The 19,371-nt window shown below is 47.9% G+C and overlaps 1 protein-coding gene across 1 annotated transcript in view; it reads left to right on the forward strand.

Moving 5' to 3' along the window:
* The first annotated feature begins 970 nt into the window (after window positions 1-970).
* CS (citrate synthase) overlaps window positions 971-19,371 on the forward strand; it is a 50,871-nt gene continuing 32,470 nt past the window's right edge. The window contains exon 1 of the mRNA XM_040425553.1: window positions 971-1,193. Coding sequence (XP_040281487.1) covers window positions 1,143-1,193 — 51 coding nt within the window. The 5' untranslated portion in view covers window positions 971-1,142. The remainder of the gene's footprint in view (window positions 1,194-19,371) is intronic.

A 19,371-nucleotide genomic window follows, 5' to 3' on the forward strand; every position in this document is an offset into this window, starting at 1 on the left:
GGGGGAAAGGTGGCGACCCTAGGTGTTGTAGATATGCCACCTGAAACAAATTTTGTTGCAAGTGGCATTTAAAAGTCACAAACATGGTGGATATATAAATATACATACAGTGGGGGAGATGTATCAAAACTGCTGTAAAGGAGAACTGGCCCATAACCAATCAGATTCCTCCTTTCGTTTTCTAAAGGAGCTCTGAAAAATGAAAGGTAGAATCTGATTGGTTGCTATGGGCCAGTTTTCCCTCATCTCCCCCAATGTGCCTACTACAAGTGGATTTTATACCATCAGATTTAAAGGCATTTGTTAGCGCTGGAAATCCATTTTAAAATATAACTGGAGCCTGAAAGGTGACAGAGCCGGGTGCAACACGTGAAAACCCTTCTTTTGGTATCCAGGGCTACTGCACTACATGCCGTTTGCTCTCTGGACTGATAAGGTTGTAATACGAATATGCATATGTCAGCATATACTGAGAGTTGTGGAGTAAAACAGCAGGCGGAGAGCCAGGCCACCGACCGCTCCGCAGTCCGCACTACGCTATAACCTAGGCTTCCCTCAGTTTCCCGCTTTCATCCCGCTTCGCTGACAGCCGCACAGCCAATCACAGCTCCGCATGTTATCACGTGTCTCTGCGGCCTTGAGGCAGGCGAGGCTGTGTAACCTCTACTACATGTAGTCACCTGACAGGGTCACCCTGCCCTAGCGGTCACATGACAGATTGTAATTCCCTAAGAGGCGGCGCTCGACACACCGCGTGACACAGTAGTAACACTCCGACATTTAAAGCGTTACTAATAACCAAGGAACACGTCAGGTCAGCCGTGACCTGGAGCTCATAAGATGGAGCCGATATCCGCCTACTCCCAGCCTCTGCGCATGTGTCATTTCGCTAGTGGGAAGGGACGAGGAAAGGTCAGAATGCTGCCTCTCGTAAGATGGCGGCCATACGTTTGCGTGCCGACGGTCGTGACGTCATTAGACAGGAGGCGTGGCTTGAATCCTCCTTTTCAACCTTGTCCCGGCTACGGCCTTCCAGGCGCCTTCAGCTTTGCCGGTTTAAGTAAGACGCTGCAAAGTTCTCCGGGCCCCGTCACGGCCTCCGCCTCCTTGTGGTCAGACACCGAACTCCAGCCGCCCTCACAATGTCTCTCATCACCGCCGGACGCCTGTGCGCTCGTATTCTCGGGGCTAAGGTGAGTTTTCGGATTGGACTATGAGCGGCCATAGGCGGACGCTTCCTTCTCATTACCAAGGTGCTGAGTAACCCCTGCCCGGTGTGAGGGGAGCCCCGTAGCTGCGGCTTTTTCTGGGTTCTGCACATGGGGTACGAGCCGCTCCTTCAGCCGTGGCTCCAGCGGCCATACTGCTGCCCGTCTTCTGCATAGTGTCACAGCAGGGAGCTGCCATTGGGATGGGTGACAGCCATTGATTGACTGTAAGGTCAGTGGACTCCTATTGGAGGACTGTCACCCATCTCTTGTATTTGGGGTGAAGCACCCTTGATGTGCCAAACAACCCCCTGACCTTCCAGGCTGGGGGAGGGGGGGCAGGTAAGGTTACTCTATAGAATAAAGTAAATGCACCCACTTTCCATGTTGGGGTACCTTATTATGTCTTACCCCCAGTGAAAGGTAACACCTCTGCATGCTGCGGAGCGGATGGCAGGGCACACGCTGGCGTTTCAGGGGCAGCTCCATGTGATTCCGGCCGCTCAGTAGGTCAGAGGTCAGCGGATAAACTTGGGAGGTCATTTATCAAACTGGTGTAAATTAGAACTGGCTTAGCTGCCCGTAGCAAATGGAAAATGAAAGGTGGAGTCTGGTTGCTATGGGCAACTAAGCCAGTTCTAATTTACCCCAGTTTGATAAATGATCCCATTGGTCTATAGATTGCAGTTTGGTGGTGCACTGCCCACCCTTGTCATTGTGAAAACCCTATATACTTTTGTGATGCACGTCATGGAAGGTTAAAAAGAACGCGCTAGCGTGCCCATGTTCTGGAAGGAGTACTTTAAAAAAAAAAAATTTTTGTCAATTGTCTCACATCTCCTTGTTTGCAACATTTTAACCGCCGGTGTGACAGTATCTGTTGCGTGGGTGCTTTTGCGCCACATTCGACACCTAGGAGTATCAAGGGCGTGGTATCCCAGTCCTGACGACTTTACTAATTTGTTGCCAGGAAAAAGCTGTAAAAGTTGCGCTGATTTTCTGGCAGAAGCGAGGACAACAAAAGATGCACATCGTTTACGAGGATCGCGCCCCATCGTAAATTAGGCGCTTCTTCTGACCGGTGTAAAAGGAACACACACAAAAAAAAAGTTGCTTAAAATAACGGTGTTGATAAATGACCCCCGTTGTGTTCCAGGACAGGGGCTGCGGCTCCATCACTCTGTGGCACGGCTCTGGATGACGACATGTCACGCGACACCTAGGGCGCGATTGCACAGCGACACTTTTTATAACGATCGTCGCGCTGCGACTGTGACACGACAGCAGATTTCTGCGACACTATAGACTATCATTATAAAAATTGTCGTGTGACAAAATGTCGCAGTGTAGTTGTGCCCTATGTGTCGTGTAGCCCTAGCCTAAGAGTCTTCAATGACTGGCACCAGGCATTCATACAGAGGCGTGCCCCCCCCCCCCCCCCCCCGCTACGTCTGTCAGACCCCCCCTACTAATGCAGAGCTCTGGGGGGGAGGGGGCTGGGACATATCTTTCTTATTTCCCTCCCCTTTGTGCCTGTCTTCACCCATTCTGTGGAGCCCGGAGAGGTCACTTGACACTTTTCTGCTGCCATGACAGGAAGAGTCCATTTAATTTAGGTTTGGTGGTGGGGGATGGGCAGTGCCAGGTTCAAGGCCTAATCCAGGGGTCTTCAACCTTTTTGTCAGATGCATTCATTGGAAAAAAAAAAAAAGTGAGAAATCCTAAACGTGGAGAAATAAATTCCAAAAGATAAATTTATAAAGGAATCTGCAGATTATTTTAGTGTAAGATTTGACTTTCTTGAGATTTTAGGATTTGATATTCTTCCATCCACGTCGACGCCATTTAGGGCTAGGATACGTGTACCGTATTGTCCTTGTGGATGTTCTGTAGTCGCCAGTGCTTGTGGGCGTCCGAGCCACTGACCCAGTCTGTGGAATATGTAGCTGACGAGAGGCGTACTTGTTACGTTGTGACCTATAGAAAGGGACGCCATAAGGCTCGGAGACCTACAGGCTGCGAGGACCCTTAGAACAGGCGCCTGATGATCTTTTTGGCATGTCAGGTATGGGGGGGGGGGGGGGGTGAGCTAGGACCTTTGCCAATGAAAGCAACAAAGTAAACCCTTTGGCACTAGCCAAACACAATGGATCGAGAACCGCTATGGGAACTCGTGACAGCCCCTGAGAATTTTACAGACCTCTTCATTTGGGGAGGCCACGAGCTGTGTGATACGTTTACAAATCCTAGATTATTTGGCTTCTGGAACGGAATTCTCCCAAATCTTCGTATTACTGTTTCCCTATTTGATATTTGCAGTATATATGAGTTAGAATTGTCTCCGTTCAGAAAATGGCGTTTATCATGTAGAGAAAGTTAAATGTATTGTGATTGTCCATATTGCCTCCTTTGCCGGCTGGATTCGTTTTTCCAATACAATATATGCTTCTTGTTTCCAGGGGTTACGACCAACCTGCAATCCAGCAGTGGTGGTTGTGCGGAGTCTATAGGAAAAATGCTGGCCTCTAGTGTCCAGGACCATGGCATCGCACATAGGCACGCATGCGCAGCAGCTCCCATCTTGGCCACCTTGTATCTGCGCTGCAGCGGTGGTGATAACCCCTGGATACAAGCGGTGTATAATGTAGGGTTGTTGCGGGTATCGAAATTTCGATACCCAATCAATACTTTTGTCCCGGTATCGATACGATATCGGGATTTCCATTTTTTCCGATACTGGGCGGCGCTACTGCGCAGCCTAGCATAACAGAACATGAGTGCGCTTCCCTCAGCAGCACAGGGGAGAAGGAGTTACTCTCTCCCTCTTCCCTGTGCCGTGCTGCCAATTAAGATAGAGGGGCGGAGGAGGGCGGGTGCACTGCGCCACCAATGATAGAAGGACCTTTCATGGGTCCGGACTTTAAGTAGCAGGCTACACAGAGCGGTGCCCAGGGATCTCCCTGCACTTACTATTATTCCTGGGCGTCGCTCCGTTCGCCCGCTGTGGCCCCCGTTACCGTCTCCTGCTCCGTATGATAATTACTACTATCGGAGCAATGGGAGACATCAGCTTCTCTCCTGGGCGATCCTTCTCCCTGGCTGTGATGTTCTGCGTTGGGATTGGACAGCGCTACAGTAGGGAGAAGGATCGCCCAGTAGAGAAGCTGATGTCTCCCATTGCTCCGATAGTAGTAATTGGCATACGGAGCGGGAGATGGTAACGGGGGCCACAGCGGGCGAACGGAGCGACGCCCAGGATTAATAGTAGGTGCAGGTAGATCCCTGGGCGCCGCTCTGTGTAGTCTGCTACTTAACAAAGTCCGGACCCATGAAAGGTCATCTTTAACTTTTAATACAGGAGGCACCCTGCCTCTGACAGGGAGCTGCGATCAGCGGCAGTTAACCCCTCAGGTGCGGCACCTGAGGGGTTGACTTCCGCTGATCTGCTGCCGGCGCCCGCCTCCTGTATTAAAGGTTAATTAATTTCTCCCCCCCCCCCCCCCCCCCGTATTAAAATCATTGGTGGCGCAGTGTGCCCAACCCCCTCAACCCCCCCAGTATTGAAATCATTGGTGGCAGTGGCCAGAGTCCCCTTACCTCCTCTCATTGGTGGTTGTGATCGGTTACCACGGCAGCCAGGACGCTACTGAAGCCCTGACTGCCATGGTAACATCCCTGATGCTGTGTGCACAGGGCAGCAGGGACAGTGTGAAGTCCTATTCACCCTGATCGAGCTCTATTAGGGTGAATAGGACAAGGGATTAAAAGATCCCAGGTTCTAGCCCCTAAGGGGGGAAATAGTTATTAAATAAAAAGTATAAATCACCTCCTTTCCCAATTTTACATATAAAATATATAAACAATAAATAAACATATCGCCACGTCCGAAAAGTCCAAACTATTAAAATATTTTTAAAAAATGTGGTGAACAGAAAAAATGAATCTAAACTGCGTGATTCACAATTTTTTAAAAATGCGGAATGCACGTGGCTTTTTTGGTGTTATCGTGGTATCGAGTATAGCAATACTTTTTTATGGTATCGAAATCGACAAAAAAAAAATTGGTATTGCAACAACTCTAGTATAATGTGATAGAAAGATGAATCGTAACATCAAAGGATGCGGTATGGACAATCGCAATAAATTAGTAAGTGCCTGGTATGAGAAATGCCATTTGCTGAAGTGAGATGACCCCTTTAAGTATTGCTCATGAGGCAGGAGTTCCCCCACATTTGTAGAACCTCCAGTCACAGTTACTGGCAGAACGTAGCCTTAGGCTAGTTTCACACTTGCGGCAGGACGGATCCGACAGGCTGTTCACCATGTCGGATCCGTCCTGCGGCTATTTCGCCGGGCCGCCGCTCCGTCCCCATTGACTATAATGGGGGCGGAGCTCCGGCGGTGTACGGAGAAAGCCGCCGGACTAAAAAACCTGACATGCAGTAATTTTAGTCCAGCGGCTTTCGCCGTGCTGCGCCGAAGCTCCGCCCCCGTCCTCATTATAGTCAATGGGGACGGAGCGGGGGCACGGCGAAATAGCTGCAGGACGGATCCGACATGGTGAACAGCATGTCGGATCCGTCCTGCCGCAAGTGTGAAACTAGCCTAAGACACAGAGATGTCTTGTGTTATAATGTTCTAGTTTTTTTTTATATAAAGTATCTGCTACAGAATATACAGAGGTGGGGGGTTGTCCAGTGGTGTAACTAGAACTGACTGAGCCCCACAGCCAATTTCTGAACACCCCCCGGCCCCTTAGGGCCTCATTCAGGCAACACACGGGCTCCAGCCGTGTGAACTCCATGTTGCAGTGGGAACCCATTGACTTGAATGAGTCCGCGATCCACAAGGTACAGCAAAAGATAGGACATGTCCTATCTTTTGGGGTGCGGGGGCATGGATCAGAAGCTCACAGAATTGTAAGCCAGAGTATTTCTGTGGTCTTCTATTTTTTGCGGTGCGGAAGCATGGATCAGATGTCCTATATTGTGCCGTATGGTTTCAGTCTGAATGGGGCCTAAATCAGACCACAGATTGGACCCAATAAACCTCTTCTATAGGCGATTCCGCTCTTCATGCAGCACTGTGACCTGAAGTCGATCAGCATCAGGTCATAGCACGCTCCTATGCACACTTCGCTGTGTCTTGAGGCTGTGCGCTGCCAGGACTTAGTACAGCGCAGGCGCCTGGAAAGACCAGGTAGCAGTGAGTAATACCAGTGCTAGGACTAGGAGCCCCGTACTCATAGCTCTATGGGCCCTAAAAATACATCTATCATGTTGAGAAACTAAGTTAATACAAGGCACTTACTAATGTATTGTTACTATCCATATTGCCTTCTTTGCTGGCTGGATTCATTTTCCCTCACGTTATACACTGCTCGTTTCCATGGTTACGGCCACTGCTGCAGCACATATGAGGTCACCTGGGCGGAAGCTTCTGCGCATGCATGTCTGTGTGTTCTCTTGGTCCTGGCCACCAGAGAGGCTGGCGCTTTTTCCTGTAGTGTGCGAGCACGGCCACCGCTGCTGGATTGCATGGTGGTCGTAACCATGGAAACAAGCAGTCTATAATGTGACGGAATCTCCATCTTAAAAAGCTAAAGCTGGCCTTATAATTCACATGCATCCAAAGATATCCCCATTCATTGCTCTCCTGGATTTATTTCAAGTTGGCAAACAGCAGGTGGCGCTATACAGATTTCATTAAATAACTGAAATCTTGCCCATTTTAGAGGACAAGAATAGGCAGTTCTAAAGTAAAATTGTGGCATGCGGACCGCAAAATACATGCTGACCTAAACATGTCATGAGACCTAAACGTATTAAGAGTTCCACCAGAAGGGTGTGACTGTGCTCCATACTGTCCTCCACCTGGAGCAGATCAGCTGCACTAAGCAGTCCATGCCCGCAGCGTCCTTGGCCCTCAAGGTCAGTTTTTAGCTCAATCGATGAGGTCGTAGATAAGGTAGTCATGTGTCAGTCATATGTTATGTAACAAGGGGGCAATGTCAGCAGCTCTCAAATGAAGTCTCAGCGCTTGCAGGTGTCCATATGTCCCACAGCTCCAGGTTTCAGGAATGCAGCAGTCCTGTGGGCCTCACCTAGCTGGAATATATACTGTACTGATCAGGTGATACTGCTGCACTATAGGTCTTAGAATGTGAACATTCGCCTGTTCATAGGATACTGGCCATTAACCTAACTTCAGTCAAGTATTGACAGGGTATGGACTTATGTTCAGGTTTTTTGTGCAGTTTTTGAAGCCTCAGGGAGCCTTCACACACCGCAGATTTTGTGGCAGAAAATTTGGCTACTGAACATCCGTTCCATTCCCCTTAAAGGGGTTATCCCATCTTTGACAATGGGGGAAAATCGCTAGGATATGCCCCCATTGTCTGATAGGTGCGGGTCCCACATCTGGGACCTGCACCTACAATGAGAACAGAGCCAGAGAGAGTTGTGGCTGGAAGACACTGGATTTCCTGGGGTCCGTCCACGGTCCACCACCAGGCGCCTCTCCCATAGAAATGAATGGGAGCGCACTGCGCATGCACGGCCACCGCTCCCATTCATTTCTATGGGGCCGACGGAAATAGCTGAGCCAGCGCTCGGCTATTTTCGGCGGCTCCATACAAATGAATGGAGGACGGTTGCGCATGCGTAGTGCGCCCTCCTCAACTTTATCTGCTCCGTTTTCCTTTTAGGTGCGGGTCCCAGAGGTGGGACCCGCACCTATCAGACAATGGGGGCAAGTCCTAGCGATATGCCCCCATTGTCTAAGATGGGATAACCCCTTTAATGGAGATTTCAGAAATCCATGTGCCGGCCATCCCAATCAAATGAATGGAACTGATTTTAGTTGTGGAATTTTCTGCCACAAAATCTGCCGCTTGTGAAAGCGCCCCAATTTAGGTGTGGCCCATAAGAGGGAGCATTAAAGGGGTTGTCCCATGTGAGACGCTGATGGCATATCGCTAGTATATGCTATCAGTGTTGGGGCTCATTCAGACGGCCGTAGTGTTTTGCGGTCTTCAAATTGTGGATCTGCAAAACACTGATACCGGCCGTGTGCGTTCCACATTTTGCGGACTGCACATGGCTGGCACACAGATCCGTCAATGCTTTTAGGGTACAATCACACGATTGCGGTCCGGCAGTGTGAATCCTGTGCGGCGCGGACCCGTCCACAATATAGGCAAAAGATAGGACATTTCCTATCTTTTATGGTGTGGTGTCTTGATTGTAGACCCATGGGTCCATGATACAGAATTCACGGTGCCGATATATTGTGGAAACGCCATTTGCGGTCCACAATAGGGCACAGACGGCCTTCAAAAACTTCATGAAAAAACCTGAACGTGTGTCCGTACCATCAGACTTTTACTTACTGTATCAAGTTTCATATAACTGAAGTTGAAAGAAGTTCTGAACGCCCACCCCACCACTGAAAGAGACATGTCTGTGTGGTCATGCCAGTTTTGTGGATGCTGGATTATTGGACCTAAATGTCCTGTTTGTGCTGGGGATGGATGACCTGAAGGTTGAGGGAAGCGGTTCGGACTAGACATGAAGTGAGATATTCTAGTTTGGGCCTGTCAGTTCTAGAGAGAATCGTTGGAAATGTCTTTCCTTCTCTGTATCGTTTCTTTCCTATGAGAGTGTGAATGAGGGCTAAACCAGTTAGGGTCCATTCACACGTCTGTTTTTTCTTTCCTGATCTGTTCCGTTTTTTCAGGAACAGATCTGGACCAGATCTGGACCCATTCATTTTCAACGGGTCCTGGAAAAAAATCAGACATTGAGCTGTCCGTTTTTTTCCAGGACCCATTGAAAATGAATGGGTTCAGATCTGGTCCAGATCTGTTTAGCAAAAAACGGAACAGATCAGGAAAGAAAAAACGGACGTGTGAAGGGACCCTTAGTCTGTGCATTGTGCCTGGAGGGGTGTTGTCTTGTGCCTCTCCGGTTTCTAGGAGGGTGTGAGACTCGTGCTGCAATTGCCAACACTTTGGGGAAACTTTAGCACCCATAGGAAGTGACTGTTCTGCTCTGTTGCATAACTGAACATTTAGCAGTTTTTATTTTTTTTTATTCTCTAAAATTTCTATTGAACACATTAATTTCAGATGGTGGTTGGACCACATGATCTACATCAAACTTCGTTGTCAGTCACATCCTGATATGCTGGTGTTGTGTTCCTCTATAGCAGTGATGGCGAACCTTTTAGAGACCGAGTGCCCAAACCGCAAGCCACAACCCACTTATTTATCGCAACGTGCCTACATGGCAATTTAACCTGAATACTACAGGGTGCGGGTGCCCACAGAGAGGGCTCTAAGTGCCATAGGTTCGCCCCCACTGCTCTGTGGCATGTGTCAGCAATCTTCGGCACTCCAGCTGTGGAGAAACTACAATTCCCAACATGCTCCTTTCATTTCTATAGGAGTTCTGAGAAAAGCAGAGCAAATATGCATGCTGGGAGTTGGTTTCACAACAGCTGGAGGTTGCCTTCCCCTCTAAGGGTATGTTCACACAGGACGTGTAAAAAGCAACAGAAACTTCATGAGTTAGATGCAGATTTTGTTGCTTGTTTGCCTTGGATTCAGCCTCTTTGCTGCAAATGGTGAAATTCACAGTAGAAACCTGCAGTATTAAAGGGGCTGTGTGTTTCAGGAGGAAAGGGATCAGCCCAAAATAAAGCATTCATGTGCACTGACCTGGCAGATACAGCGCCACTGCTCGGATTTAACTGACTGCCGCCAATGGTGACAGGATGTCACCGCTGCAGCCAGCAAACAGAGCCTGGCTAAGGGTACTTTCACACTAGCATTTTTCTTTTCCGGCACTGAGTTCCGTCAAAAGGGCTCAATGAACTGATCTGTTTTATCCCCATACATTCTGAATGGAGAGTAATCCGTTCAGGACGCATCAGGATGTCTTCAGTTCAGTCTTTTTGACTGATCAGGCAAAAGATAAAACCGCAGCATGCTACGGTTTTACCTCCGACCAAAAAAACTAAAGACTTGCCTGAATGCCGGATCCAGCATTTTTTTTCCATAGGAATGTATTAGTGCTGGATATGGCATTTAGAATACCGGAATGCCGGATCTGTCCTTCTGCGCAGACCGAAAAAAAGGTGAGAAAAATAAATGGCGGATGACACCAGAGAGACGGATCCGGATTTCAATGCATTTCAGACAGATTAGTCTTATCAATGCCATCAGTTGGCATACGTTTTGCCGGATCCGTCTGGCAGTTCCCGCGACGGAACTGCCTGCCAGAATCCTCTGCTGCAAGTGTGAAAGTAGCCTAAGAGAACCAAAGCCCACAGCATGGGATCTGCCAGGTAAGTACTAGGGATCGACCGATATTGATTTTTTAGGGCCGATACCGATAATTTGTCAACTTTCAGGCCGATAGCCGATAATTTATACCGATATTCTGGGTCTTTTTATTTTTGAGGAAAAAAAAAAAATTCCTACACAAATCTGCTGAAAATTAATGTTTATTGTTAACGTGTATTATTTTATTTTTTTTGTAAATCTTTTTCATTTATACTTAATATTTTTGTGTTTTTTCTTTTTTTTTTTTTTTTTTACTAACTTTTAGCCCCCTTAGGGACTAGAACCCTTGTCCCATTCACCCTGATAGATCTCTATCAGGGTGAATAGGAGCTCACACTGTCCCTGCTGCTCTGTGCTTTGTGCACACAGCAGCATGGAGCTGACTATGGCAGCCAGGGCTTCAATAGCGTCCTGGCTGCCATGGTAACCGATCGGAGCCCCAGGCTTACACTGCTGGGGCTCCGATCGGAGGAGCAGGGGAGAGGGGATACTGTGGCCACTGCCACCAACGATAAATACTTGGGGGGGGGGGGGGGGGGCGCCGCACCGCACCGCACCGCACCGCACCGCACCGCACTGCACTGCGCCACCAATGTTTTTACTATTGGGATGGGGGTGGGGGGCGCACTGCGCCACCAATGATTAATACTAGGGGGCTTGAGGGGGGGGGGGGTGCGCACTGCGACACCAATGAAGATACCTCTCTTTTCCCTACGCCTCCACAACGGCAGTAAACATGGAGATTATCCCGCCTTCTCAGGGACAGGAAAACAGCTTTGTGGACCAGCCCATATAAGGCCCCCTCCCTCTTACCTCTCCAGTTGTTTTCCTGTCCCTCAGAAGGTCAGGACTTGCCGGAATGGATCAGTCACGCTCCCAGCCTTTTCGGTTTGTATCCCGACTCTGGCCGGAGGGCTGAGGCAGGGGATAGGGTCGCGGAACTCTATAAAAGTTCCTCCTTCCCTGAGGTTTAAGCCCAGCGTTGCTGGCCACCCCGGGCTTTGGACCCGCGTCCAGTGCGGACCGGCCCTGTTCTGCGAGCCGGGGGAGCGTTCCTGGGCCTGGGATCGCTCCCCACTTCTTCCCCTATGCGCGCGCGCCGGCAGTTGGATTCTATGTGACGTCGGAAGGCCGGCGCGTGACGCGAGGGGGGGGCGGGGCATATGTCGTCATCAGTGGGAACCAGGAAGTAAAAGAGCGCGGCTGCCGGCGTCCAGATGCAGCTCCTGCGCTCTTCTCCTGAGAAAGATGTCCCAGCAAGCTGACGATTCGCCCAGGCGGCCCACAGATACCTCCAGGCCCTCTAGCCCAGTAAGCCTCCTCCCATTACTAAAATAACAGGGTGCTTATCCTGTATGGGGGTCTCCTTGGTGGTGGTTCTTTACCCTTCTCTATTAGAGACTAAGGATAAAACTTTCCTCTCTAACTTTGTGTCTCTCAGGGTAAAGAATCCTCAAAAAAGGATCCGCCTTTGAAGAAAAAATGCGTAATGTGCAAGAAATCGCTGTCTGGTACATACAAGAAATCATTGTGCCAAAAGTGTTGTGACAAGGTTGTGTCAGAGGAGACCCCATCCTTAATTGAAAGTCTGAAAACCATAATCAGAGAAGAAGTGGGTGCAGCTGTAGAAGCTAAGTTATCTACATTGCCTCCCAGACCATCTACCTCAGGAGCCATAGTCTCTAATATGCAGGACTCTGACCTGGATGAAGGTGAAATTTCCTCTGGGTCTGACTCTGATACTTCAGATCAAGCAGGCGGTAAACCTCTCTGTTCAGTTGAGGAGACGGATTCCATTCTGAAAACTATTAGGACCAATTGTTTGCTGGATTAGGGGACAGGAAAAAACGAGTTTTTCCCGTCCACCCTAACATCCGAGCGTTAATACACTCAGAATGGAGAGACCCTGAGAAAAAACAATCCGCCTCTAAGTGGTTAAAGAGAAAATACCCTTTCGCGGAAGATGATTCTGTGGCCTGTGATAAGACCCCTAAAGTAGATGCCCCAGTAGCAAGAATCTCCAAAACTAACTGCCCTTCCATTTGAAGACCTCGGCCTTCTGAAAGATCCGATGGACAAAAGATGTGAAAGCCTCCTTAAAAAGATGTGGGAATCCTCTACGGCCACTCTAAGACCAGGGATCTCTGCAACTTATACAGCTAGAACCCTGGGCCTTTGGTTGGGACAGTTGGAGGAACATCTAGAGTCAGGCACTCCACGAGAAGACATCCTAGCTTCTATACCTATGCTAAAACAAGCCGCTAATTTTATGGCAGACGCGTCAGCAGACATAGTGAAGCTTTCAGCCAGATCTGCTGCCCTCTCTAACTCTGCTAGAAGAGCAGTATGGTTACGCACCTGGTCTGGTGACACAGCCTCTAAAAACAAGCTGTGCACTCTGCCATGTGAGGGAGATAGGGTGTTTGGTACGGACTTGGACGACATTCTAGAGAAAGCTTCAGATAGAAAGAAGGGCTTTCCTACAGAATCAAAATTTTTTCAACAAAGACGGTCCTTTCAGTCCCAGAAACGAGGTAGGCCGGACCAAAAAAGAAAGGACACTAGACCAACCTGGCAGTCCAATAGGGGTAAAGGCAGAGGGTTCCTGTTTAACCCTGACAAATCGGCCCACACCTCTACTCAATGACGCCAAAAGCGTAGTGGGAGGAAGACTGTCCCAGTTCTATCCAGCCTGGGTAAATATCCAGGCCTCTCCATGGGTGCTGTCAGTCATAAAAAATGGGTACAGTCTAGAGTTAAAAACCTGCCCACCAGACAGATATATGGAGAACCCTCGTCCAGGGGAGATAAGCCAACTAACTATGGATCATCAGTTGAGACTTCTGCTGGAGAAAGGGGCCATCATCCCAGTCCCAAAGCAAGAACAGAAGAAAGGGTTTTACTCCCCGATCTTCTTGATAAAGAAACCAAACGGATCGTTCAGATTAATAATAAACCTGAAGATGTTAAACAAATACATCATATACAAAAGGTTCAAGATGGAAACCATAAAAACAGTCATCAGCCTGATCCCAAAAAACGGCGCCATGGTAACATTAGATTTGGCAGATGCCTACTACCATATACCCATCAAGAAGGAGGATCAGAAATTTCTCAGACTGGCAACATGGTTCAAGGGAGAGCTGTGCCACTTCCAGTTCCGGGTACTTCCGTTTGGTCTCAGCTCAGCCCCAAGGCTTTTCACGAAGGTCATAACAGAAGTATCCAAGTTCTTTCACCTAAAGGAAATTCTATTTTTTCCGTACCTAGACGATTTCCTAATAGCAGCCCCATCATCCTATCTGTTACTCCTGCAGCTCCAGACAATCCGGACCACACTTACCAACCTGGGGTGGATAATCAATACGGAAAAATCCTGTCTCATACCCTCAACCCAGATAAACTTTCTAGGAGTACTGTTGGACTCGGAGAAAATGATCTCTTTTCTTCCTCTACAGAAACAAGATGGCCTGATCACGACAGTGAGAAGATTTCAGAAACAACACTTGGTCTCTTTCAGAGAGATGATGGTCATCCTGGGTCTAATGACATCCACTATCCCTTCAGTAAAATGGGCACAGTTCCACTCAAGAACCCTCCAATCATTTCTCTTAAGAACCTGGGACAAAAAACAAACATCCTTAAACAAGAAGGTAAAAATCCCTCATGCAGTAAAAACATCCTTGAATTGGTGGGCAGATCGGAAAAATCTTTTGAAAGGAGTACCCTGGAGACCATCGGATCAGGTAGTTATTACTACAGACGCCAGCCAACAAGGGTGGGGAGCCCACATGGAAGGGAAACTAGCTCAAGGCCAGTGGGGTCTCGTTCTGCAAAAAGCCTCCTCCAACAAGAGAGAATTGTCCGCGGTTTGGGAAGCCCTGAAGACATTTGCACCCTCCCTCCTACAGAGGAATGTAAAGATCTTGTCGGACAACTCTACAACAGTGGCATACCTGAACAAACAGGGCGGCACAAGAAGCCTGTCGCTAGCCCTGGTGGTGACAAAAATCTTCAGTTGGGCAGAAAAGAATATTCAGTCCCTTTCAGCAGCACATGTGAGAGGAAAAGAGAATCAGGTGGCGGACTTCCTCAGCCGGGACCAGCTAAACGCAGGAGAGTGGATGCTAAACCCTCAGGTATTCAAGCAGATCTGTTCCAGGTGGGGAACGCCGAAGATCGACCTGTTCGCCAGGAGAAAAAACAGACAGGTTCCGAATTTCTACTCTCTGGCGGTAGAAGATCAACCCTTAAAGGTGGATGCGCTCTCGGTACCCTGGCCGCCAATCCTGTTATATGCATTCCCACCATTCTCCCTCATACAGCGGGTCATAGCAAAGATTTTAGAAGAAAGAGTACGAATCATCCTGATCACTCCATTTTGGCCCCGCAGATCATGGTTTCCGATCCTTAAGATTCTGGCAGGAGAAGAATTCTGGATCCTCCCTCCTCGCCCAGACCTTCTACTTCAGGGTCCGGTCTCTCATCCTCAAGTCGCCCAACTCCGTCTGACGGCCTGGAGGCTGAAAGAAACATTCTGAGGAACAAAGGTTTCTCTAGGAAAGTGATCTCCACCTTACTTCTTAGTAGGAAACCAGTCACCTCGAAAATATATCTGAGGGCCTGGAAATCCTTTCTACTCTTCGGGGAAGATAAATACGACCCATCAGGAGAACCTCAGATGTCCCTCATACTGGACTTTCTCCAAGCAGGGTTGGATAAAGGCCTCGCAGTAAGTACTTTGAAGGTTCAGATAGCAGCCTTGAGTGTATTTATGGACTGTAAACTGGCTAACATGGAAATAATAAAAAGGTTTTTTAAGGCGGCCATCAGGATTCGTCCTAGGTTAAGATCCCTAGTGCCTCCCTGGGACTTAAGCTTGGTACTGTCCAAGCTTATGTACCCTCCATTTGAGCCTATTACAGATATACTCTTAAGAATTCTTACTCTTAAGACATCATTCCTGCTAGCCATCACTACGGCCAGAAGGGTAGGCGAAATACAAGCCTTTTCTATCCTGCCTCCATACCTTTCCGTTTCTGACGACAGGATCACACTAAAACATGCTCCTGAATTCCTCCCAAAAGTAGTCTCTAAATTCCACTGCCAACAGGAAATTATCCTTCCCTCCTTTTGTTCTCAGGCAAAGAACGAAAAAGAGAGACTTTTTCATAATCTGGACGTCAGGAGATGTGTCCTCCAATACCTGGAAGCCACTAAGGAGATTAGGAAGACTAATCAACTTCTAATTCAATACCTGGGCATGTTGAAGGGGAAAGCTGCCAGCAAAACTTCAATATCAAGATGGATCAAGTCCTGTATCTATCTAGCCTACCAGACAGAGGGTGTTCCTCCTCCACCGTTTCTCAAAGCTCACTCTACCAGGGCCCTAGCCACATCCTGGGCCGAGGGTGCTTCAGCTTCCTTAGAGGACATCTGCCGTGCAGCCACATGGTCCAATCCATGTACATTTTTTAGACATTACAAGTTAGATGTTTCTGCAAATAGGGATTTAGCCTTTGGGCGGAGAGTCCTATCTGCAGTTGTCCCACCCTAGGCTATTATCCTATGTTACTTCCTCCATGTTTACTGCCGTTGTGGAGGCGTAGGGAAAAGACTTACATTACTCTTACCGGTAATCGTTTTTTCCCTTTAGCCTCCACAACGGCAGGAGGAATTCCCCCCCCAAAAAAAAAAAAAAAAAAAAATCTACTATATTTAGATATACATTATTTAATACGTATTCATACTTATATATTCTATTGATGAAATATATATGTTCTTCTAAGTTAGAGCAGACTGGCTCTGATATTTGTTACTTTTGTTCTTTATTAAACCTTCCTTGCATTTATCTCTGAGTACTAGGTTACTAACTGGAGAGGTAAGAGGGAGGGGGCCTTATATGGGCTGGTCCACAAAGCTGTTTTCCTGTCCCTGAGAAGGCGGGATAATCTCCATGTTTACTGCCGTTGTGGAGGCTAAAGGGAAAAAACGATTACCGGTAAGAGTAATGTAAGTCTTTCATATACAGGAGGCGGGAGCTGGCTGCAGAGTCACATAGCCGGCTCCCGACCTCTATGAGCGGTAGCTGCGATCCGCGGCACCTAAGGGGTTAACTACCGCGGACCGCAGCTGCCGTTCATAGAGGTTGGGAGCCGGCTATGTGATTCTGCAGCCAGCTCCCGCCTCCTGTATATGAATTAATGAAAGACTCATCTTCATTGGTGGCGCAGCGGCCACAGCCCCTCCCCTCCTCTTGTCTCCTCTCCTGCCATTGGCGGCAGCAGCATCACAGGGGGAGGAGACACTGCTTCCTTCTCCCCTGTGCTGCGGAGGGAGCGCTGAGAGCAGCGCGTTCTGTGTTCCCCATACGTTATCGGTATATCGGCAAAATAGATGCCGATACCGATAACGTTCAAAATCCTCAATATCGGCCGATAATATCGGTAAAACCGATAATCGGTCGATCCCTAGTAAGTACTGATCGGTTCTTTATTTTACGCTGGTCCCTAAGTGTTGTCAGGTTTCCTGAAACTGGACAATTCCTTTATTTGAAAATTAATTGTTTAGCACTTTGGAGCAAGTTAAAATATCAGCTTTAGGCCTCATGCACACAACCGTATGTATTTTGAGGTCCGCTTAAAATACAGAAACATACGGACTCGCGGAGTAACTTCAGTGTGTGGTTTTATTTAAATTTTTTTTTTTTTCGCGGACCCATTGAAATGAATGGTTCCGTATATGTTCTTGCGAGAACTTTATCTCCTTCTCCCTGGCTAAGAGTGGGGCGCTCTGATTGGATGCTCGCATCCAGGGAGAAGATAACCGCGCCCAGGAGAACTTCAAGTCCACGCCTAGTATAACCAAGCTGCCTCATTAGCATATGATGTGCCAAAAGATACAGGGACCACAGCGGACGAACGGGGGGGGTTCTTTAGGAAAAAGTTTTTGCCAAGACATCACTGGGGGACGCACTATAAGGTAGTATAATAATTAGGTTATAGATATCCAGGTGAAAGGTCCTCTTTCACCCAGGCAGCCCCCCTGACTTGAGCATCGGAGCAGTTCATGCTCTCCAGGGCAAGGGCATTTTGTGGAGTACCGGTGACGTACTGGGCTCTCCTTAGGGCTACCAGGCAGAGGCTTCTGCCCTGCAGTGAGCCTGGTGACATCACCAGCACTGATGGGCAGGCTTTAGGGCAGTGCTAAAGCCCGTCCATCAGAGCCGAAGACGTCACCGAACAAACTGCTGGGCGTAAGCCTCTGCCTTCCACGCAATGCAGGTCCCATAGAAGTGAATGGGGCCGAGTGAAAATCGCAAGCATCCGCAAGCAAGTGCGGATGAGGTGCGATTTATTATTATTATTATTTTTTTTTTTATTATTATTTTTTTTCACGCATGGTTACTAAGGAGACTATCGGGATGGGGACCCGATCTTTATTATTTTCCCTTATAACCATGGTCCGTCACATGGTCATGGACCATGTGATGAGTGCAGTGACGTCATCAAAGGTCCCGAAGAAAGAAGAGGAGATCCGCTACGTGACCAAGTGGATGGGGTGAGTTAAAGTTGTTTATTATTTTTAACCCCTCAATGGAAATTTTACTAAGCATTCTTGTATGTGAAGAAGTTCGGGTCTGGGTACCAAACATGCCGATTTTTCTCACGCGCGTGAAAAACACATTAAAATGCTTTGCAGTCACGTGGAAAAATCGCACATCTTCCCCCGACCCACCCGCATCCTATCTGGCCCTCACACGCGACGCCCGTGTGAAAGAGGCCTTACAGTGCTGAACACTGTTTAACATTTTTAAAGAATTTTTGATAGTTTGTAATTTTTCATGTATTCCATATATTTAAACAAAAAAGATAAAATCCAACAGTTTCACACTGGCCACTATGTCTAATAATTGGCGCCACTTCTTGGTTTATACAGATCACTTTACTGCAGATAAATTTTCTTCTATTCCTGCCTCTAATGATATTACTAGAGATGAGCGAATTTCATATTTTGAAATCCGTTCATGCTTCGTTTACTGGTAAAAGGTGAATTGCGTTCTGGATTTTGTTACCACGGACCATAACACAATTCTATTATGAAATGCCTTTAGAGGCATTGCGTTATTCATTCCGTCATAATAGAAGTCTATGGGCTGCATAACTGATCCATCCGGTTTACATTATGCTGGAGTCCTCTCCTGCATAACTGAGACGGGACGGATCTGTTTTGCAGCCCATAGACTTCTATTGTGGCGGAATACCTCTAAAGGCATTCCGTTATGCATTCCATAATAAAATTGCGTTCTGGTCCGTGGTAGCGGAATCCATAACGCAATTCACCTTTTACCAGTAAACTAAGCGTGAACGAATTTCAAAATACCTTGCTGCGGATATGGACCAATTGATTTGTATGGGTCCATGATCCTCAAAAGGTAGGGCATGTCCTATCTTTTGCAGAGGCACCGATCGGTAGCTTTCAGGTCTGTGCTTCTACACCGCAAAAGATAGAACATGTCCAATCTTTTGCCGTATTTTCCGGATCGCGGACCTGTTTTAGTCAATGGGTCCACACCGCAATACGGGATTCACACAGCCGGTGCCCGTGCATTGCAGACCATACGGTCGTGTGAATGAACCTTTATGAAAAGACCTGCTGAATTGCATCAAAAATTGAGGTGAAATTTAGAAGAATGTGGAATATAGTCTATTTTCCGCACCATTTGGGATTTATGGGATGCAGTGCTATTTATCAGTGTCTAACACAAGCTTCTCCTACGTGGGTTTGCTTGCATTGATTTTTGCCTTGACTGTAGAT

Source organism: Bufo bufo, chromosome 3, assembly GCF_905171765.1.
Source record: "Bufo bufo chromosome 3, aBufBuf1.1, whole genome shotgun sequence".
In the NCBI taxonomy this organism is placed as follows: domain Eukaryota; kingdom Metazoa; phylum Chordata; class Amphibia; order Anura; family Bufonidae; genus Bufo; species Bufo bufo.